Raw genomic sequence first — 23,828 nt, 5'->3', positions numbered from 1 at the left:
CGAAGTAAGAGCAGAGGATCCTCCCGCCCCCGGGGCCGCGCGCCATCAGGCGCCGGGCTAGGCGGCGGCGTCCTTGTCGTCGCTTTCCCTCTCGGGTTGGCCCGGGCCGGGCGGCCCGGGTGGCGCTCGAGGGCCGGTCTCCGAGTCCCCACTTTTCCTCCCTCCCTTCCTCCCTCCTCCCGGGCAGTCCCGGGCGGCCGGGCCAATGAGCGGCGAGAGGAGGGGAGCGGGAAGCAAACGCTCTCGGCCGCAGCCCTCCTGCCGCGCCCGCGGTCACTGCGCCAACGCCAAGTTTGCGCCCTGAGAGTTTGCGCTGGGTCGCGTCCTCCGGCTCGCCGCTCGGTCCCCGCGAGCCAGGCGGCCGCGCGGCCCTCGGGACAGCCACCCGCGCGCACTCGGGCGGGAGGACGCCGAGCGGGGTGGCGCGGCCTGGGGCCGGGGCTGCCGCCTCCCGAAGATGCAGGATGGCAGCAGAGCCTCCTCCCAGCCTCTCCTACCGCACCACGGGCTCCACCTGTCTGCATCCGCTCAGCGAGCTCCTGGGCATCCCTCTGGACCAGGTAACGGCGGGCGGGCGGCCCGCGGCTGGGGCGGGAGCGCGGGAACCCTCCCTGAGCCGGAGCGGGCGTGAAGCCTGCGGGGGTGTTGGTGGGGATGTTATCTACCTCCGTCCCCGCCCCCATAGCAGATTTCACTGCTACGAACTAGACAGGTGGAGTTTTGTTTGTTGGTTTTAAATTGATGTTTTTCTCCTGTAAGTGTGAAAAAAATTGGTATACCTTGCACAGAAGGTTCGAATAAACTTTTTTGTTTTGTTTGAAGTTTTGGGTTTCCTCGTTTCCTGTAACCCAGGGCTAAAACATTCTGATAAATGACTCAAGTGTTTCTATCATCAGTGTAGTCAAGTCTTTATTATTTTTAAGTTAGATGAAACTACTTAGAAACTGAACCTGAGTGATCTATATGCAAAAGCCTATATGCAAAAGTAGCTTTTGAATGAGAGACCTGGGTTTTCTGCAGTGAGGCTTGTGAAGTCGGGTTGACAGTTATTTTGTACCACCTGTGATCAACATCGTCAAGGGAGGAGGGACACAGGATGCTGTGGTTTTCCGAGGGCCTTAGGTTATTCAGTCAGTCTACCCTCGGGGGTCCAGGCTCCCTAGTAGGACAGGTTAGTGGGAGAAGAGAGGCACTGTTGCAGGTATTTGGACTGTCCAGCAACTGTCTGCTACCATTAAAACTGAAAATGGTAGCAAACAACAGTAATTCCAGGTAAGAAATTTTCCCGAGGGCTGAGGCTATCTTAACCCCTTTTCTTGTCTCCTTAGGTGCTGCAGGCTAGATAGGCCCTGTATTTAGCAGTGAGTCAATAAATATACAGTTGACCCGCGAACAACACGGGTTTGAACTGCATGGGCCCACTTAATATGTGTATATTTTTCAGTAGAAAATACTACAGTACTGTACCATCCGAGGTTGCTTGAATCCACAGTTTCCGAGGAACCACAGATACAAGGGGCCAACAGTAAATTATAGACAGATTAACCCCTATGTAGTTCAAGGGTCAGCTGTATGTTATTTAAATGGAATTGGGTAAGGCATGCTGGAGGACGGCCCACTAGTGATCTTTTAAAAAATTCTTCTTTCCTTCAAACAAGAGTATACCTGCTGCTCTTTCCACTCACATTCCCTCAGCAATGAGGAAGTGAGACCTAGATGTTTCCCGTATTCAGATGCTGTTTACTGAGCCACCCTTCCACCTGGCTCCCTCTGAGGATCTGACTCAGAACTCCACCTGATCTGACTGTGGGCCATCAATTGTAAAATCCAGACGGTCAGGAAATTGGGAGAGGTATCAGCTGCTAACGCCTGTTCTTGTAGTGAGAGTGTAGTGACCGCCAGGGACCTGCAAAGGCAGAAATAATAGCAAATTCTTTAGCCCTGAAATGAAATATAACTCAGAGCTGAATTTCCTTCAGGGGAGTTCATTGGTACTTACCCCTCTACTCTCCATCACAATTTATTTTAATTGCATTTTCCATTTTCAGCAATTCAGCACAGCTACAGAGAAGAGGAATCCAGGGAGGTTTTTTGTATGGAAAGAGTTAGATTGTTAACGAATCCCAGAGATTGACGACTGAGAGGTGCCTAGGATGATGTTATTAAGTGCTTTGTAACTGCATCCACCCTCATCCTCCATCTCCTGGATTTCTGGCAAAGGAATTCTGGTTTTAATTTATAAAAAAGAACAAGAGAGCCTGTGGGATGTTTAAGGCTGGAAGGAAGGGATTTCTGGGATGAACTGAAGGAAAAATGTGGGAGATAGGCAAGGAAGGAGCACCTGTGATCTCTTAGATCTTAGGAAACCCCACTGCCCTCCAGCAGGGTCAAATCTAAGTGACTCTCAGTGGAAGAAGCACTTAAAGGGCAATGCCCCAGCTGGCTCATTTCAGGCCGAGGGAGAATCCCAAACCATAAATAATGTGGTTTGAGGCTAAACTGTGGCTTGAGAGTTTGGAAGCTTGATGTGTTTTTCTCCCTCGCACTTTCAGGGGCTTTTTAGTTGTTAGACTGACTTGGGAGCAATTTGTGCTCTGCCAGAAAACTTCCTTTATGACTGCTGGCTGGTATTCTACCCTCCTGGAGCCTCAGAGTCTTCACATGTAAAATGGGAGACAACAAAAAGACCTACATTTTGGAGCCGAGACATTTTATATAGATATAAAATGCCCTACAGTCCTTGTATCAGACAGGGTCCTGGCAGGAAACAATTCAACTCAATGGATGGCAATGAAGAAACTTTGATGAACTACTTAGAGAGGTGTGGGTGGCATTAAGGGAACCAATAAAGGATGTTCAGGTACCAAGACCTGGGCAAGGGAAAGGGAAGAAAGTCCTCTTGCCAGGATACAGGGGGGAGAGAGATACAGGAGAGAGAACCTCAGCCCTTCTGCTCCCCATCTCCTGGCCCTTCCATCTCTTTTTTCTTGCAGTACGCGGGCCTCTCACTGCTGTGGCCTCTCCCGCTGCGGAGCACAGGCTCCGGACGCACAGGCTCAGCGGCCATGGCTCACGGGCCCAGCTGCTCCGCGGCATGTGGGATCTTCCCGGACTGGGGCACGAACCCGTGTCCCCTGCATCGGCAGGCGGACTCTCAACCACTGCGCCACCAGGGAAGCCCCCTTCCATCTCTTGCAGTGGCCCCCAGTGGGTGGCTGGCCTGGGGCACCTGGGCGATGTGGTCTGCAGGGGCTCCCCCTGGGGCACAAAATTGGGAAGAGAAAAGTGGAGCCAGGTCTGGAGGACAGTCCTAGGGTAAGAGCCCAGTCCTTGATACATGTTTGCTCCTGGCCCATTAAAGAGTGACTTTTTATTGGCCTTCGATTTGCTAACAGTGATAAAACATATACTTCAAGTTGTCCAAGTGGTTCTTCATATGCCACTTAAAGATAGTGAATCCTTAATGTCTTAACATTTCACACGTATATTTTTAATTTCTGTATTGATTGCTCTTGTGAGAATGTCTTTGGCTTCTGGGTCTCCCTGTGTCAAGTTGTTTATTATTTGCAAAACCTGAAATATCTGTTGAGCATTCTACTATGTGAGTGAAGAACTCTTTTTTAAAATATTTTTACTGGAGTACAGTTGATTTAAATGTTATGTTAGTTTCAGGTGTACAGCAAAGTGAATCAGTTATACATATACATATATCTACTCTTTCTTAGGTTATTTTCCCATATAGGTTATTACAGAATATTGAGTAGAGTTCCCTCTGCTATACAGTAGGTCATTATTAGTTATCTATTTTATAAATAGTAGCGTGTATATGTCAGTCCCAATCTCCCAATTTATCCCTCCCCCAACCCTTTCCCCCTGGTAACCATGTTTGTTTTCTATATCTGTGACTCTGTCTTGTAAATAGGTTCATTTGTACCATTATTTTTAGACTCCACATATAAGCGATATCATATGATATTTGTCTTTGTCTGACTTACTTCACTCAGTATGACCATCTCTAGGTCTATTCATGTTGCTGCAGATGGCATTATTTCATTTTTTTTTTTATGGCCGAGTAATATTCCATTGTATATATGCACCACATCTTCTTTAACCATTCATCTGTCGATGGGCATTTAGGTTGCTTCCATGTCCTGGCTATTGTAAATAGTGCTGCAGTGAACATTGGGGTTGCATGTATCTTTTCAAATTATGGTTTTCTCTGGATATATACTCAGGAGAGGGATTGCTGGATCGTATATATGGTAGCTCTATTTTTAGTTTTTTAAGGAACCTCCATACTATTCTCCATAGTGGCTGTCTTTAATTATTTTTCATCTGATTCTTCCATTTATCTGTTCTGTTAGCTTATGGGGGGAGCCTGTGTGCAATTGTGACTATACTCAGGAAAAGTCTATGGTTTTAGTCTCCAGGGACTTTTACTAGCCTGGCCTCCTCCTCAAGATGTTAAATGCAAAATCATCTTATTTAATTAGAGACTAGAGCACAGCAGTTCAGATCCAGAGTATAGGAAATGGATGACTTAGGGGCCTTCACAGGTGCCTCACAGATGAGTTTGATGAAAACTGCGTTTCTAGAATGAGTTTCTTTCGAGCAGATGTGGAGCTCGGGCAAAGAACTGAGGATGACTCTTTTGTTTGATTTTTTGTTTAAATCATCTGCTCATGCCCTCTCCACTCGGTTTTGGTCGTGGGGTATGGCATGATCTGTCTTTAAACTATCCCAGCCTTCGAAGTTTGCGAAATTGACTCAGCTACCAGGATAGACGCGGTAATACCGACGTTCCTAATTTGTGTGGTACACGGTCATATCCTAGGAGTGTGCAAGAGGAGGAATTCCTGGCTTTAAGGAATTTGCAATTTGGTGGTGGGGAACTCTGAGTGCCAGGAAATGATTTTTGAGATTAAAGCAGTCCAGGTTTAGGCCTATTTATGTAAGCTTGTGTTACAGTTTAAAAGGCAAGATCAGTGAAGACCAGCTCTGAAGGCCTGACCCTCTCGACTTATGGTGATATCAGCAGTGGGTTTTGATGACTCCACCGGGGCCTCTGACCACAGTTTCTGTACCTGCCTGGAGCTTTCAGTCACCTGGTTGGTTCTTTTGCCTATTCTTGGAAAGCCCAACCCTCAATTTTCTCTTCTTATCTAAGTCTTGCCCTTGGTTAAAAGCTCAGCTCACATTCCACAGTCATTATTAAATCAATTAAATATTTATTTAACACTAGTAGTACCAGGGACTTGGTCACGTCTTAGAAATATAGGGCTTAAAAAAAAAAAAATCAAGGTTTCTATCCTTGAAGAGTTTATACGCCCATGGAGGAGACAAAAGACCTATAGAAGTGCTGTGTCCTCACAGACCTATGTAGGTACTAATAGAGGTTTGTAGGTGGTACCTTAGTGGAACAGAGAAGGGAAAGCCACAGGACACCTTGGACTCTTGTGGAACTTACTGTTTACCTTTGACACGGTTTATATTTGACACTTGACACAAAATGTTACCTTATTTTGTTAGGTATCCTGCCTGGTTTATAATACTGAGTTTCAAACTAATTTAAAGTCTCCTTGAAGTCTAGGTTTTATCTATCCTGGTATTCCAAGCAAGTAGTAGCGTGCTCAACAAATGCTTATCATTAGTAGCAATATATGCCAATGCTGACGATATACATGATCAGACTTTGATACAGAATCTTCTGTTTTTAAAGTGGAGAGAGATGGATCTTTGTGGGACGGGTGGGGAGGGTCCTCTACCGAACGTTCCGCCTGTTGGTGCTGCCTCCAGGCTGTACTCTTGGGTTTCTGACTTGAACAATCTACTCTCCACCCTGGGGCTTTCCAGCTGACCCCGGCTCAGGATGCATATGGCAGGTCACAGAATGTCCATCCTGCAGAGAGCCACTTCATTCATTTTTTTGGCCTACAAGGCTAGGTCTCCTCTCCCCACTTAATTTCCCTTTCACTGTCTGATAGTGAAATCATTGGCTTATGGGAGGAGCATCATTTGGTTAGACTACAAACAGCAAATACTGAGTTTCTGCCATGTTCCAGGAATTCCTGGGACTGGGTGAGGCTGTTATCATTCAAACATGAATAAAATAGGGTCCATCCTCGAAAAACTCATTGTTGGGTGGGGTGGGGACACAGAAGTCAACCAATGTTGCTCCTGTGTGGTGCCTGGACCTGCAGCATCAGCCTTGAAACTTGTTAGAAAAGTTATTCTCTGCCTGGCACCCTGTCTGCTGCTCTGGGCACAGACCCATCCAGCGGGGGATTTCATGAGCCCTCTCGGTGGTGCTGGGATGCCCCAAAATTTGAGAACCACTGCTGTATGCAGATAAATGGGATACAAATTAATTAAGCGCAGTGGAGGCGGGTGAGGTGTGGTTGTCAGAGAGCATCTCACAGGTGGGGAGGACCACGAACTGGGTCTTGAAGGCCGAAGAGGTATTTGTCAGGCAAAGTGGGTAGAAAGAACAGCACATACGGAGGTGGGGAGGTGTGAAACTGTGCACTTTGTTCAAGGAACGGAGTCCACTGAAGTGGCTGGTGAGGCTGCCCTTGTGAAGATTTTGGGACTCTAGGTTGGGGAGGGAGGCAGGGGTCACATCATGAGGAAGCTGGGAGGCTCTGGTGAGGTGTTTGTACTTCACCCTGCAGAGACCAGGGGGAAGCAAACTATTTCTATAAAGGGCCAGACAGTAAATATTTTCGGCTTTGCAGGCAGTACAGTCTTTGTTGCACGACTCAACCGTGCCATTGTGCGGTGAGAGCAGCCATAGACAATATGTAAATCGTTGGGCCTGGCTGTGTTCTCATGAAACTTTATTTATGGACTGAAATTTGAATTTTATGTAATTTGCACATGTTGTGAAATTTTCTTCTTTTGATATTTTTTTTCCAACCCTTTAAAGATGTAGAAACATGTAGTTAACATGCAGGCCACACAAAGCAGGCAAGGGCTGGATTTGGCCTGAGGACTGGAGTTTGAGACCCCTGTTATAGACTAATTTTCCTCACATTTGGTGGATGGACCGTCATCAGTATCTATTGCCAAATATGCTTCTGGGATTTGACTCAGACCTAGTGAATCCAAATACATATCCGAGTGACAGGGCTGCCCAGGTGATTCTTGTGCTACCTGAAGTTTAGAGGCATTACTACCATTCAAGGGAAGGCATTGAAGGGTTTAAGATGTGAAAGGATTTTCATTTTGTGAAGTGGGGCAGGAGGTCATGGCTGAAGGATGCAGGGATGGAGCAGGGGTTTTTGACAATGAGTGGATATTTAGAGTAGTCTTAATGGGGGAGCAGAGAAGGAGCGGCCTGGGGTCAATTTAATGGGTTGCTGAGTATAATCAACGCACTGAAAATCAGAAATTTCAGGATTTGTGCCAATATGTGGTATTTGTCTTTCAGCAGCTCCTTGTAGGAGCAAAAGTAAAATAAATAGCTGGACGTTTGCAGGGAAGGTTGTTGGAACGTTAAGAAGTAAGGGTGTTGAAAGATGCTGACAAGTGGCTGGAGGTGATGGCAGTGAAAAGGGAAACATTTGGAGATTGGAGGGACTTTGAGGGGCGGGTGCAGGGGAAGTGAGAGAGCCGGGGGCCAGGATATTTAAGCTGAAGATTCCTAGGGAAGCTTCCCTGGGCAAGGATAAAAGTCAAGGTGTGGTCATGGGAGAAGGGGTGAAAGTCGATTCGGTTTAGCAAGCCGAGGAACTGGGGGATTTGGTTGATCGTCCTAAACATTGAAGCTGCCCAGGTGACTGAGGATGTGAGGTGGAGAGAAAGACTCTGTGGTACCTAAACTCTCCAGGAATGTGGAGGTAGGTTGGTAGATCCTGACAATGAAGAAGGACCAGAGAGGGTATGACAGGCTCTGCTATTAGGCACTCAGCCAGCCACTCTCCAGGGCGCATCTCATTTAATGTTAGGACGCAGAGTGGGGTCTGGAGGGAGGTACTTCCTGGCTGGAAGGACGGTGCCTCTCAAAGGAAGTTGGAAGAGCTCTCTTAGCCCCTTTATCAAGGGAGGCAGCAGCTGAGCCTGTTGAGCGGGGGTCAGCCTGCTCTGTTCTTTCAGTCCCACCACCCCCTGTTCCCTCCAACCGACACCATCCTAGGGCCCAGTTCACACTTGGCACTACTTAAACACTATTGAATAAATACAATACCAAGCAAAATGCATTCAAATGCTTTCTAAAGAAGTCAGTTTTAAAGGTCTTTCCATTCAGGTTAATGACAAACACAGTAAAGGCAGATACGCTACTTTCACATAATTGGCTGATTCTATACAGCACTTATATCTTTTAGTCCACAAGTATATTCTTAAGTGACAGAAGGATGGTGGAAGAAAAATGGTCCAAAGCAGCAATAGGGGAATCTGGAAAAACAGTGACTTTCTTCTCTCTCCTTCCTTGCCGTTTGTGGTGGTAAAATGGGAAAGCAGACGCCTGGGGGCGGACAGTTCTCCCGCAAGGCTAAGAGGGAGGGAGAGAGCTGGGAAGACACCGAGGCTTCCGGAGCAGAGCAGACTGAGGGCTTTGAGGAGGACCTCGGAGCCCATGACTGCAAGACTGCATGCCGGGCACAGGAGGCTCCGGGATGAGCGGCGGGGTGCTTGGCAGGTAGAGGTGTCCCCGGGGGGCCCAGAGTCCTGGTAAGGCCGCAGCCAGCGACTGACCCTGGGCCTTGTGGTCTTTCCTGGAGCTGCACACAAAGAGGGTGGGCAGCGTGGGAGCTGGGCAGGGCTCAAACCCAGGACTGCCTCTGCGGACTTTGCTCGTAGTCACTGCCCTGCATCCCAGCCACTGCCTCCCTGGGCGCTGTACCATCAGCGCAGCGGATGAGTTCTTTCCTGTGCCTCAGATCCACTGCGTCGTTCACACCTTCCAGCTTCTGCTCACACTTTTCCCTCTGCCTGACATTAGTCCTCATACTCATCCTCATTTCCTTTTTCATCCCCTCCTGTCTGCTCTCTGGAACCCTGGCCTTGCTCTCTCCTCTCCCCTTATAGATCATCCCCCCCCCCCCCCCAGGGCCAAATGGATCCGATTTTATTTTCTTTTTTTCTCCATAACACTCTCTCCATACTCTATGTGCTTCTTTTTTTGGTGGGAGAGATTATGTTTATTGACTTTGTATATGCATATCTACTTGTCTGCATATTGGTTATGTGTGTGTTTCTGTCTTTTTTTAAAAATTGAAATATATAGTTGATTTACAATGCTAGTTTCAGCTGTATAGCAAAGTGATTCAGTTATATGTATATTTTTCAGAGTATATTCCATTGTAGGTTATTACAATATATTGAATATACAGTACATATATTCCCTGTGCTATACAGTACATCCTTGTTGCTTACCTATTTTATGTATAGTAGTTTGTATCTGTTAATCCCATACTTGTAATTTATCCCTCCCCCCTCCCTTTCCCCATTGGTAACCATGAATTTGTTTTCTATGTCTGTGAGTCTCTTTCTGTTTTGTATATAAATGCATTGGTATTATTTTTTAGGTTCCATATATAAGTGATATCATGTAATATTTGTCTTTGTCTGACTTACTTCACTTAGTAGGATATACGCTAGGTCCATCCATGTTGCTGCAAATGGCAATATTTCATTCTTTTCTCCCACATGGTGCCTCTTACTTTATGTCTCAGATATTTATCGTATTGCTGCCCTGCCTGATTCTGAGAGGCTTCTCTCTGTAGTTGCTTATGGAGTACCGGATGCCAAATATTGGGCTAGAAGGGGGATACAGAGATTAATTAGGATCTCTGCCTTCTAGGAGACAAACCAATACGCACTTGGTAAATTACTTTATTACGTGTAAACTCTTGTAAAGCAGTGTGCTCAATGCTCCAGAAAATGTGTACGTGTGGGCCTCAGCACTCCTGGGCCTGTCCTGGGGAAGGTGAGGAGAGCTTCCTGGGAGCTGCTGCTTTAGAAGGAGAAGGGGAAAGTGCAGGGGTGAGGCCAGGTGGGACAGGCAGAATATGCCAGGAAGAGGAAGCTGTCTGAGCAAAGGTACTGAGGCTGAGAAAAGATGACCCTTCTTCTTGGGCAGTGAGTGAGGCTGAATCTTAGTCATCTTGGTATGCTTGTTAGTGCGAAGTAAGAACTAAATAAACTTGGTTCCCTTGAAGTGGAATTTTATTTACATAATTTGCACTGGAATGGATGACTAAGTGATGATAAATTAGGAGCCGGTTCTTTTTACCAACTGGTTAGGCCTGTTTATTATTTGGACCCTACACTTCAGATCGAATAGGCCTAATTTCTGATTTGAGAGTTAATTAATGGCCCAATTACTGATAGTTAAATGTGAATCTTGGGTTGTTTAAATATAAAATTCTCCATTCCCGTTTTCATTACGTGGAGTTGATAGATGCATTACTTACCATTATAAAGGCAGATATTAATATCATTTTTTTGGACCAGTTGTCTCAAGTGTGTGTGAACAACATGTACAGTTTTCCTTTTGCAGTTTGAAGTCAAGTCACTTACATATAGAAAGTGCTGTATACCCAAGTACTCCCAAGTGTTTTTGAAGCACAGCCTCTGAATTACATTTATAAAGAAAAATTTCATGGAAAGATTATATCTAAGGAGATACAATCTGGAAATATCTTTTTGTAGCAGCAACTTGTAAAAAGAATTCAGTCTGTGTAATTTAATAACAGTATTTGGTTGTATGCTTTTCAGAAGCTTTCTATTTTAAGTAAGTCAACCCTTTCAGTAAACAAGACAAAGGGAGAACTTGCTGCAGTCTTGTTAATGACAATTTCTAGTAGTTTTGCCAGGATAGCAGAAGGATAGAGAATAATCAGCGGGAAAAGTAACTTCAAGTAGTTTATTTGGGTTAAAAATGTGCTTTATTAAAAGCCCACTATCCCATAGGGCTTAGAAATGTGATCGTCTGCCACAAGATGAACTCATTAACCCGTTTTAGTTAGCCAAAAAATAGGCACTCGGTTAATCATTTACCAACTTCCTTATAATAGTGGGGCTCTGCCTATAACTTTGTTATCAGTGGTTAATCATTTTTTGAAGTATGGTTTTGAAAGTCCACACAGCATAAAAGGGGCTCTAAGTGTTGCGTTAGGATTTCTGGCTGGGGGACGGTGCTGCGGATTTTGCAACCATCATATTATTACAGATACTCCATTCTCCAGCCTATTTACCAAAACAACAACACAAAGCTCGGGTTTGAAAACCTCATTTGAAAAAGGAGCAGGGGTACATTGGAAAAGTTTTGTTCAGGGAATTCTAACTTCTTATTTCAAACAAGTAATTAAAAAACGAGTGGTTGTCTCCCCCACCCCTATTTTTGTCTCATTCATCATTCCGTACTTCTCATTTGAAACAGTCAGCAGAGGTATACAGCACAAGGTTGCTAAGGCCTAGAGGAAGTTGCTAAATTCAAAAGTCATTTTGTGAAATTTTATGAAGCGGTTTAACTGTGAGTGTCACTGGGTTGAGACTTCTTTCCTCCAAAGACTTTTTTTTTTTATCCCTGGCATCATTTTTTGCTCTGTCTTTTTAAAAATTTAATTTCATTTATTTTAAATATTTATTTATCTGTAATGTTTTGTGTTTGATGAATTTTTTTGGTTTTTATTTTGTATAAATACAGTTTAAAAAAGTGAGTTTTCTGACTGGGTAGCTTATGTACTTAGTATCAAACCGCAAGGCAGAAAAGGGGGCATAATGAAAGGTCAGTCCCTGTGGCGCACACCCCCCTCACGCCCCGCCCCCAGTTTGCAGCTGCTCAGATCCGCTCCGCGCTGGTGGCCAGAGGTAGGCGAGGCAGCCATGTACACAGAATCTTTTTGTCTTTTCTGACACAAACGAGAGTGTACGGTTCTTCCACTCTTCGCCTTTTTAAAAAAACTTAACAGTGTCTCTTAGGGATTGATTCATATCTGCATCTACAGAGTTCTTGTGACGTTGACTTCCTTTCTGCCTTTTCTGAGAGTTCTGCTTCTCTGCTTCCAGGAACGGCCTTGTCCTTTAGCAGACGCTGAAAGACGCTGGTGGGGGTGGGTGATGAGTTTGGGGAGGGGTCTCCCACATTGGCATGGTCCCCAGGAACATGGAGAACATGGGGACCACGTTCAGTGGGGCAGGTGGGGCGGCGGGATGAGCACTGAGCTCAGGGCGAGCAGAAGATGGGCTTTGCCTCCAGTTTCCCTGGGAGGGAGAGCGTACACTCTGGACTTAGGCATGAGGACGTTAAAGATTCCCTTTCCCTTGTGCCCCAGGGATGAAAATGGTTCTGCCTCCCACTGACCCGGTGTCAGCGGAAGTTTTGGTCTCTCCGTCTGCTGGAAATGATGCTCTTTAAGCCCAGTGCAGCTCTAAAATTCTGTGATTCCAAGATCTTCAACAGTAGCAAGGAAGGCTTGGTTTTAGATTGTAAAGAAACACTTCTTGAGGGTAAAGGCCCCCCTCCAAGGCCTTTTCTTTCTCTTTTTACTTTTCAGTGGATGTAGCTAAAAGGATTGTATCTGTATATTTTCCTTTCTTGTTTCTCCCAGTGAAATGAGTGCATTTCCATGCATGTTGGCTGAAGCGAATTGACCTTCAGGGCTCTGGAATCTCTCTTCTTCCACCTCCTCGTTAGAGCAAGGTCAGAACGCCTTAGGAATTTGTGTGCTTTACAATGGAAATAAGACCGTGTGAAAAAGAGCTTCTGTTTCTTGTTTACTAGAGATGTTGAGCTGGTTTTCCTCCCTTCTCAGTTCCAAAAGAGAATCGCCATTCATCTCCAAACAGTAAGTGTTAACCTGCCTGCAGGTTACTGAACAAAAGGGAAGCAAATCAATTTGTATATGAAATTCTACTCAGAGAGCTGTTTTCTACACATTGTGGAGGGAAGAACAAGAAGATTTTTCATTTTCTTAATGTGTAGGGTCTGGGGGTGGAGTTTACAAAAAGAGTATAATAAAGGACTATTTTGTAACCTCAGCCTTATCGAGTTAACATTTACCTCAGTTTTATAGTGAGCCTAAGTTGCAAAACTTAAGCTGACTTATGTGTTTATCTTTCTACTGAGGTATTGAGAGCCTTCATAGATATCTTTACCCGATGGCCAGTTTTGTTATCTTAGTTTGAAAGAAGGGTGAAAGAAGGCTATAAACTAAAAGTAATCATTTCATCAAGATACCAGGTGAGACCCAATTTCACTGTCATAACCAATAATGAATTATGACTGTGCATCTTAGCTAGTGGAAACTGCAGAGAGAATTAGAAAGACGGTAGTGGGCTGTAAAATGATTTAGAAATTGACCACTTAAAAGTTTTTAGGAGAGCTGGAAAACCAGCTCTTGTGTGCTTGGCAACCCTCAAATATTTATTAGAGTTATATGCGTCGAGATTTGATTCTCTGTTGCAGAGTTTCTAGATGATATGGAGAAGTTAGAAATGAGCAGGAAAAATGGTTCTAAGAACAACTGGACTGAAGGTTCCTAAACAAAAAAGGAAATGAACTTGAGTAAAAGAGTTGACAAAGGATGGCAAGAGCCACAGACTGTGGAGTAGCCATCAATGAGGACCATAAAATGCCGGTTAGGTAACCATGGATGGGGTGTGCCACTGATGCGCCTCATTTCCTGAAGAAGGCCTTGAACTTGATGGCCTCAGAGAAGTCCTTTGTTGTGTCATTTTGTAATTATCCCTCTTTAGCTCGAGGGAAAATACTAAGGGTCTCACCAATATTTCAAGAAGCGACTTGCACCTCATCTAAGGTTTGCCCTTTGCTTCATAATAATAGATCACATTCTATGGTAATTAAAGAAAAACAAACTTATTTTGGAATAATTTAAAATTCACAGAAAAACGGTACTGGTAGTACAGACAGTTTTTATATGTGCCTCCCCCGGTTTTCCTCAATGTTAGGTACACTTGTCAAAAGTCAAACATCAACACTGATAGAAAATCATTAAATAAATTCCAGACTTTTTGAATTTCACCAATTTTTCCACTAATGTCCTCTTTCTAGTCGAGGATTCTGTACCTTACAATTCACCCATTTCAAGTGTACCAGTCAGTGTTTTTTTTAGTATATTCACCAGGTTGTATAACCATTGGCATAACCAAGAGAAGTCTCAGGAGACATGACAAGTGAATGCAATGTGGTGTCCTGGATGGGATCCTGGAGCAGAAAAAGGGCATTGGGTAATAAGGAAATCTGAATAAAGTATGGGCTTTAGTTAATACTAGTGTATCCATATTGGTTCATTAACTATGACAGATGAAACCTTTATATGTAAGGTGCTAATAATAAAGGAAATACGTTGTAGGATATATGAGAACTCTCTGTATTATCTTTGCAATTTTTCTGTAAATCTAAAACTGTTCTGAAAAATAAATTTTATTTAAGACATGATGCTTTTTATTTTAAATCAAGGATTGTTAGTTGTGCTATGTCTGTGAACATTGGGACCAGCGTGCTTTTAGAGAATTTTCGAGTCAGAAGAATGGAAAGAAAGCACACAGTTACACTGGTATGTGTCTGTGCTTTACTTTAAAGTCAGATTTATTAAAATCATTGCATGCATCTAAGTCACTTTCAGTAAAGATATAAAGGACTTTTGGTTCATCCTGAATCCATCCGGTAATCTTCATGAATGAATAGTTGTTTAGTAAGATAAATATTTCTCTCCCTGTAACATCAAACAGCAGAACCACCCCTGGACAAAACTCTCCAGGCATTTACCATTGCTCAATGAGATATTTCCTCATTATTTTGACCGCAGAAATGCTATTCTGCATCTCAGTTGTCCATTCAGCCGGACCATTCTGAGTGTATATTGCTTAAGCCACAAGAATTCACGCGAAAATCTTCTCAAGGCATTATGGAGTGCAAGCTGTAAAAAGTGACTAAATTTTAGACCCAGGCTGTGTAATGAATGTTTGTGTTTCCTTCTGGGTTCTGTCCTGTGAACTTACCTTGCTCTAACATAGTAGGGGCAATGCTGGAATAGACTTGGAAGAGCTGGGTTCTAGGCTTAGAGCCAGTCTTTTGTAGATGTGTGACCTTGGACAAGCTATTTAACCTTTCAGAGCCTGATTCCTTATTTGTAAAATGAGCTAATATATATACATTAGGGGTGTTTGTGTATTTCAAATGAGGCAGGTGATCCATAGGGAAGATTTTAGTAAACTGCTCAGTAATTATGTGGATGTTGTTTGCTATCATTTCCCCATCACCACCTTCGTCACATTTTTGAAGCTCATAGGGAAAAATGCTTATGTCATAGCACTGAGCTTAGGTGAGGTGAGTGTAGTGGCATTTGGAGGGGAAGTTGGGTTTTCAGTTAGAATCTGGTGAAGAGTAAGAAAAGACTCGACTTTGGGGATTCTATGGGATGAAGGAATTTCATACTTCAAGGCAGAAAAGATGGGGCAGAAGAAGGCAGTGAGTAAAGAAAGGGGTGACAGCTGGAAAGAAAACTTTTTTTTTTGACTGTAGTGAAATGGGAAGGTGGGGATCCAAGCTGAAACATTAGTAAACTTAGTGAACCCAGGAAGTGAGAAAGAATCTCGCATAGGAATGACTCTTTTTATCAGGTAAACATTACCTGTGTTGGAATCAGATAAGGTGAGAGGGAAGGTGAGAGATTTTGAACCTAGTTCCTATGAGGAGGATTACAGAAGGAAGAAGAGGTGTTTAACTTAAAGAAGAAAAGCCTTAGATAGGATATAATAGTAGTTTTCAGATATTTGAAGAATATAATTATGATGTGTCCTCTGCAGAATTAAACTCAAGGGATGGAAACTTTAGCAAGGTAGGTTTCAATTGTCAGAAATTTCTTATTAATGAGAGTTGTGTAGATAAAATAATTGATCATCATTGGAGTTCATGAGTCCCCCATCCCAGGCAGTATTCAAGCAGAGGCTGTGTGGTGATGACTCCTATTGTCAGGGTCTACTCCCTTCCTTCCTGATGTCCCTCCCTGCTTGCCCTGAGTTCTTTCTTTATCTAGCTGTCAGTCCACAGTGATCCTAGTTTTAGTATTAATTGACAAGTAAGTCAGTGGTTTAAAGAGTGACCTTTCTCGATGGGCATTTAAAGATAGAAAGATCCCTAAATGTTAAGCAGTAGAGGAATAGTTAGATTGAATTATGGTATACTCTAGCTGTGGAATTATATACAAGTGTTAGAGAAAATAAAGTCAGATGGAAAGATATTCATCATATTGAGTGAAAAGAGCAAGTTGAAGAACAGTATGTATATTATGATCCCATGTCCTGTTTAAATTAAAAAAACTAAAAATGCTCTCTCTTTCATCTATTTATCTATCTGGTTTTGGAATGATAGTCACCAACGTGTAGCTAGTGGTCACAGTGACCTTGACCCTCTTAACAGTCACCCCGATTGCTGCAGAGGATAAAGGAAACTTTAAATTTTTTACATCTGTGTTTTCTTAAGCAAACATAGTATTCGGGTATTTAAAAACATTAAAAGGAAAGATCTTCAAGACCCAAAGGAATGAAATAATTGTGCAAAATATCAGGTTGTCTGGTGGTTATTTTGGGGCTCTGCCAGGCATAAAGCCAATGGGGTTGCAGAGGGGAGTATAAGAGTGTCTTGGTGAACGGAACTTCTTCTGACAGAAATGGAGAAACTGGAAACAGAGGTTGACTAAGAGGTGAACTAATGACTTCTGCTTGAGCCATATTAAGATGAGAGCAGGATTTCAAAAAAGAAATGCCCTGAAGGCAGTGTGAGGCATGAGAGATCAGAGCTGGGGAGATGGAGATTTGGAAGTCATTGGCATGGGTTGGGGTGGGGTGAATGAAACCAGGAAAAGGAACAAACTCACTGAGGGCGGAAATGAGATGAGACCACAGCAGAGACTTGTTCTGGTGAACACTCCCCATTGAATGCCTGTGGAGGAGCCCAGAGAGAGCGCAGCATTAGGAAGGTAATTTAGTAGCACAGAAATGGGTGAGGGTGGGAGGGGTGTTGCAGGGCCCTCAAGGGAGGAGGAGGGTTGAAATTTTTGAGAAAAATATTGTTTGGGATGGTGGAGAAGGCAGTTTTAGAGAAGTGGTGAAGAGGGAAAATGATACAGTGTTTAGGGAAGAAATGGACATATGTGTAGACCATTCATAAGAGGAATCTGATGGCTTTGAAGAAGAGAGATGAGACAATGGCAGGAAGGGCCAAGGGGAGGTTTGTTTTCGGTTTTAAAGATAGAGGGGAGGGCTTCCCTGGTGGCACAGTGGTTGAGAGTCCGCCTGCTGATGCAGGGGACACGGGTTCGTGCCCCGGTCCGGGAAGATCCCACATGCTGCAGAGCGGCTGGGCCGGTGAGCCATGGCTGCTGAGCCTGCGCGTCCGGAGCCTGTGCTCTGCAGCGGGAGAGGCCGCAGCAGTGAGAGGCCCGCGTACCGCAAAAAAAAAGAAAAAAAAGAGGGGAGTTATCCATATCTGAAGACAGAAGTGAAGAAATCACAAAACCTGTGGAGAAGAAGTTGACAGAAACTTGATGCAGAGTGGGTTAAGTGTGAGAGGGGACAGGATCCAGCACATGGTCAGCTGAGGACACGGAGACAAGGTCCCCTCTGCACCTGGAAGGGTGGGTGTGGGCCTGAATCACTTCAAGATGGAGACAGGAAGAAGCATGGGGTGCTCCTCCTGAATAGCCTTGGCTTTGGTTCTTCATTTGACTGAAGAATACCTGGATGAACACGTGAAAACAGATTTATCAGCATTTGTTCTTCAGAAAGAGCCGAGTAGATGGGAACCATCAAAAGGGTGGGACGGGGCTCAAAGTATCATAAGGACTTAAGGCATCCTAAGGACATAAGGTGTCATGAGGTGGCTCAAGTTGTCCTTGTTTACAGTGGTCACCATCAGAATCACCTGGGCAACACTTTAAACACGGATTCCTAGGCCCCACCCCTGATCTTTCTGAGTCAGAATTTCCTAAGAAGTCCCAGTCTAAGACTGAGGGAGTCTAAAGAATCGACCTACATCAGCGAGCAGGGAGACAGAGTAGTGGAAATCAGTGAAGGAAAACAGAAAAAAAGAATAAAAAGAAATGAGGACAGGTTAAGAGACTTCCAGGACAGCATCAAGCATACTAACATTCACATTTTACTGGTCCCAGAAAGAGAAGAGAAAGAGAAAGGGGCAGAGAACATATTTGAAGACATAATAACTGAAAACTTCCCTAACCTGAGAAAGGAAACATATATTCAGATCCAGGAAGCACACAGAGTCCCAAATAGGATCAACCCAAAGAGGACTACATCAAGAGACATTGTAATTAAAATGGCAAAAATTAAAGATAAAGAGAGAATCTTAAAAGCATCAAGGGAAACACAAGTTACAGGCAAGAAGGGAGTGGCATGATCAAATCGGATTTATCCAAGGGGTACAATATGGTTCAATATTCACAAATCAATCAGTATGATACACCACATTAACTGAAGAATAAAAATCATATGATTGGGACTCATTGGTGGTCCAGTGGTTGGGACTCCGTGCTTCCACTACAGTGGGCAATGGTTTGATCCCTGGTTGGGGAACTGGGACCCTGCATGCCATGCGGTGCTGCCAAAAAAAAAAAAAAAAATCATATGATCATCCTAATAGATGCAGAGAAAGCTTATGACAAAGTCAACATTCATTTATGATAAAAACTCTCAACAAAGTGGGTATAGAGGGAACATACCTCAAAATAATAAAGGCCATATATGACAAGCCCACAGCTAACATCATACTCAATGGTGAAAAGCTGAAAGCATTTCCTCTAAGATCAAGACAAGGCTGCCCATGCTTGCACTTTTATTCAACTACTATTAGAAGTCTTAGCCACAGCAATTAGATAAGAAAAAGAAATAAAAGGAATCCAAATTGAAAAGGAAGAAGTAAAACTGACACTACAGATGACATGATACTCTACATAGAAAATCCTAAAGACACCACCAAAAACTACTAGAGTTCATTAATGAATTTAGTAAAATTGCAGGATACAATTAATATACAGAAATCTGTTGCATTTCTACATACTAACAATGAACTATCAGAAAGAAAAATTACAAAATTAATCCCATTTATAATTGCATCAAAAAGAATAAAATACCTAAAAATAAATCTAACTTGGTTAGATTTAGGAGGAAAAAGACTTGTACTTGAAAAACTGTAATACACTGCTGAAAGAAATTGAATATGACACAAGCAGATGGAAAGATATACTGTGCTCATGGATTGGAAGAATTAATATTGTTAAAATGACCATACTCCCCAGTGCAGTCTACAGATTTAATGCCATCTCTGTCAAAAAACCAATGACATTTTTCATAGAACTAGAACAAATAATTCTAAAATTTGTATGGAAAAACAAAAGGTCCTGAATAGCCAAAACAATCTTGAGAAAGAAGAACAAAGCTGAAGGTCATGTTCCCTGATTTCAAACTATACTACAGAGCTACAGTAATTAAAATAGTATGATATTGGCACAAAACCAGACACACAGATTAATGGAACAGAATAGAGAGCCCAGAAATGAGCCCACACTTAAATGGGAAATTATGACAAAGGAGGTAAGAATTTACAATGGGGAAAAGACAGCCTCTTCAATAAATGGTGTTGGGAATTTTGGACAGCTTCATGCACAAGAATCAAACTAGACTACTCTCTCTCACCGTGCACACAAAAAAATTGAAAATGGATCAAAGACTTAAATGTAAGATCTGAAACCATAAAACTTCTAGAAGAAAACATAAGCAGTAAGCTCTTTGACATCGGTCTTAGGCAATATTTTTTTTGATATGTCTCCTCAGGCAAGGGAAACAAAAATGAAAACATACGGGACTACATCAAACTAAAAAGCTTTTTAGGGCTTCCCTGGTGGCGCAGTGGTTGAGAGTCTGCCTGCTGATGCAGGGGACACGGGTTCGTGCCCCGGTCCGGGAAGATCCCACATGCCGTGGAGTGGCTGGGCCCGTGAGCCATGGCTGCTGAGCCTGCGCGTCTGGAGCCTGTGCTCCGCAATGGGAGAGGCCACAACAGTGAGAGGCCCGCGTACCACAAAAAAAAAAAAAAAAAAAAAAAAAAGCTTTTTCACATTGAAGAAAACTATCAACCACACAAAAAGGTCACCTAATGAATTGGGGATGACATTTACAAGCAGTATATCTGATAAGGGGTTAGTAACCAAAATATACAAAGAACTCAGAAAACTCAATGTCAAAAAACCAAACAACCTGATTAAAAAATAAGCAGATGTTCACATCCCTGTTTGGGTCCCAAAAATGGGGGGGCAGACAATCTGCATAGACATTTTCCCAAAAAAGACATACAGATGGCCAACAGGTACATGAAAGGATGTTCAACATCACTAATCACCAGGGAAATGCAAATCAAAACCACAGTGAGATACAACCTCACCCCTGTCAGAATGGCTATTTCAGAAAGACAACAATTAACAAGTATTGACAAGGATGTAGAGAAAAGAGAGCCCTTCTGCACTGTTAGTGGGAATATAAACCGGTGCAGTCATCATGGAAAACAGTATGGAGATTCCTCAAAAAATTAAAAATAGAATTATATAATCCAGCAATTCCTCTCCTGGCTATTTACTCAGAGAAAACAAAAACACTAATTAGAAAAGATATATGCACCCTTATGTTCACTGCAACATTATTTACAATAGCCAAGATATGGAAGTGACCTAAGTGCCTATCAATAGATGAATGGATAAAGAAGATATGGTATATATACACAATGGAATATTACTCAGCCATGAAAATAATGTAATCTTGCCATTTGTGACAACATGGGTATACCTAGAGGGTATTACGCTAAGTGAAATAAGTCAGACAGAGAAAGATAAATACTGTGTGATTTCACTTATATGTGGAATCTAAAAAACAAAACAAATGACCAAACATAGCAAAACAGAACAGAGTTATAGATACAGAGAACAAACAAGTGGTTGCCAGAGGGGAGGGTAGTGGAGGGAGAAAAGAAATAGGTGAGGGAGATTAAGAAATACAAACTTCCAGTTCTAACACATATATATGGAATCTAAAAAAAAAAAAAAAGGTTCTGAAGAACCTAGGGGCAGGACAGGAATAAAGACGCAGACGTAGAGAATGGACTTGAGGACATGGGAAGTGGGAAGGGTAAGCTGGGACGAAGTGAGAGAGTAGCATGGACATATATACACTACCAAATGTAAAATAGATAGCTAGTGGGAAGCAGCCGCATAGCACAGGGAGATCAGCTCGGTGCTTTGTGACCACCTAGAGGGGTGGGATAGGGAGGGTGGGAGGGAGATGCAAGAGGGAGGGGATATGGGAATATATGTGTACGTATAGCTGATTCACTTTGTTATACAGCAGAAACTAACACACCATTGTAAAGCAATTATACTCCAATGAAGATGTTTAAAAAAAAAAGTTACAGTAACCAAAAATGAGTTACAGGTATAAATTTTACAGAATGGGGAATATAGTCAATAGCTATGTAATATCACTGTATGGTGATATAACTAGACTCTTTGTGCTGATCATTTTGAAATGTATAGAAACATCGAATTATTATGGTGTAAATGGAGCTAGCATAGTGTGATAGGTCAATTACACTTCAAAAGCAAACAAACGATCTCATAGAGAAAGAGATCAGATTTGTTGTTACCAGAAGCAGGGGGTGGAAAGAGGCGGAACTGGATGAAGGTGGTCAAAGGTTACAAACTTCCAGCTGTAAGACAAATAAGTACTAGGGATGCAATGTACCACATGATAAATAGAATGAACACTGCTGTACGTTATATGTGAAAGCTGTTAAGTGAGTAAATCCTAAGATTGCTCATCACAAGGAAAATCTTTGTTTCTTTCATTTTGTATCTATAAGAGATGATGGATATTCACTAAACTTACTGTGATAGTTGTTCATGATGTACGTAAGTCATATCATTATGTGGTACACCTGAAACTTCTTCAGTGCTGTATGTCAATAATATCTCAATAAAACTGGAAGGAAAAAAACCAGACTCAGTCTACACTTCAGGATCTGCCTGGGATGCTAGGAGTCATTTAAGAGGAAGCATGCCTTTCTGGAGCATAAATACTTTGCATATTGTCTGAAGGTTTGTCTGAGCCTTTACTTCTCTGGGGGCTTGTTCTGAATTTTTGGCCACTTAGGGATGTCAAGTCTTCCATGGTGATCAGGCACCTTGCTATTTCTAAGGCTGGGCTGGCGTTTGTAGGTGTGGATATGTGTTTGGTTGTTTACTGTTCTTAGCCTGCTGTGTCTTGTTCCCACAAAGATTCCAAGGCATTTCTGAGCACCGTGGAGTCCTTTTCTCTAGGTGCTCTTCCAGGTTCACAGGGTTGCCTCTTACGCCTCACACAGGCAGACCTCAGATATCTTGGGGGTTCAGTTCCAGACCACTGCAATAAAGCGAGTATCTCAATATAGCAATTTTTTCTGGTTTCCCGGTGCATGTAAAAGTTATATTTACACTATGCTATAGTCTGTTAAATGTGCAATAGCATTATGTCTAAAAAAACCACTGTGCCCACCTTAATTAAAGAATACCTTATTGCTAAAAAATGCTAACCGTCATCTGACTACACAGGGTTGCCACAGACCTTCAATTCGTAAAAAACATTATCTGCAAAGCACAGGAAAGTGCAGTGCCACCAGACGAGGTACGCCTGTATAGTGTTCCCATTTCACTTTTAAACTTAGGTAGAAAACCAGTGCGCTAAGTTTCTTCCTTTCTTGACCTGACTTATGGAAATTCTTCTTTTTCTGCTTATTCTTTCACATTAATTAATCCAGGAGTCTAACTCTTAGTGCCGAGACTCTCTTTTCTTCCTTCTTGCCGAAGGTAGAGATTGCTGAACCTCTTCTGGTGTTGTAAATTGTTTTAAATTTGTAAAATAAGAATTTGGAACTATTTTTGTAGGGGAAGTGGGAAGAAGAAAGTGAGCTCTATGGAACCATAGTAGACATTTGCCCCGGAGAACACTCCCCATAAACTGTGGAAGAGCCATTTAGGTGCTTGTACGAGATGTGATCCCTATATTTTGTTATGGAATTTTCAGAATTATCCTAACAATTATTTTTTTCCCTTCCTCATTTTAAAGACAAGCAGATCTAGGCTCATTAAGATTAGATCACTTGTCCAAGGACACCCTAGCTAGCTAGTGGCAGAACTGGTTGTCTGACACCAAAATTGATGCTCTTTCCTATATGGCATGCTTACTATTTTGTTCATATCTTCAGAATTAATAAAATGTGGCCATGGTGAGAAGGCTAGACCTCTGTATTACATGGTCATTGCACACAGAGTTGCTGTTGGTCGGTGTTTAAACATTCCAGGAAGCTTGGGAATCCTCTCTTATGTCTCAGAAGGACGTTATATTCGTATCTGAATGAACAAGTTGTGACGGTCCAAGATGTTTTAGCGGAAAAACATAGGAAGGTATTTTTATCCCAAAGGTGTTTAGGTTTGAAATAAATGTTTCCAACCAACTTGGTAAATAGTTTTATAACCATATTTACAGGCTGCAGGTTTTGCTTAAAACTGAGTGGCTTATGCTTTGCTTTCCACATGTCAGAGTGTAGAACTTGTTTAATTAACTAGAAATTAGTCATTGGGAATAACTCAAGGTTCTATGTTTTTTCTTCTGAATTTCTGGTTAGTTTATTTACTTTCAGAAGTCGATGTTCTCTTTCTCATGTGGTTTTCTTAAGTCCCAGACTCAGATAGAGTTAAAAGGCCTTTACATTGTCCAAGGTGTACCTTTAATGGAATATTCTGATCTGTGCTACTTCTTCAAAG

General features: G+C 42.7%; 1 protein-coding gene across 2 annotated transcripts in view; it reads left to right on the top strand.

Moving 5' to 3' along the window:
* The first annotated feature begins 259 nt into the window (after positions 1-259).
* Positions 260-23,828, top strand: part of MBOAT1 (membrane bound O-acyltransferase domain containing 1) — a 113,168-nt gene continuing 89,599 nt past the window's right edge. The window contains exon 1 of one of the 2 annotated variants that reach the window (XM_029243732.1): positions 260-560. In XM_029243732.1, coding sequence (XP_029099565.1) covers positions 465-560 — 96 coding nt within the window. In that variant the 5' untranslated portion in view covers positions 260-464. Of the gene's footprint in view, positions 561-3,264; positions 3,316-23,828 lie in introns of those variants that run through there. The other variant, XM_029243733.1, reaches the window with a different exon arrangement.

This window comes from Monodon monoceros, unplaced genomic scaffold (assembly GCF_005190385.1).
Source record: "Monodon monoceros isolate NGI ecotype Baffin Bay Population unplaced genomic scaffold, NGI_Narwhal_1 Super_Scaffold_3, whole genome shotgun sequence".
Lineage (NCBI taxonomy): Eukaryota > Metazoa > Chordata > Mammalia > Artiodactyla > Monodontidae > Monodon > Monodon monoceros.
This window is presented reverse-complemented; position numbering and strand designations above follow the sequence as displayed.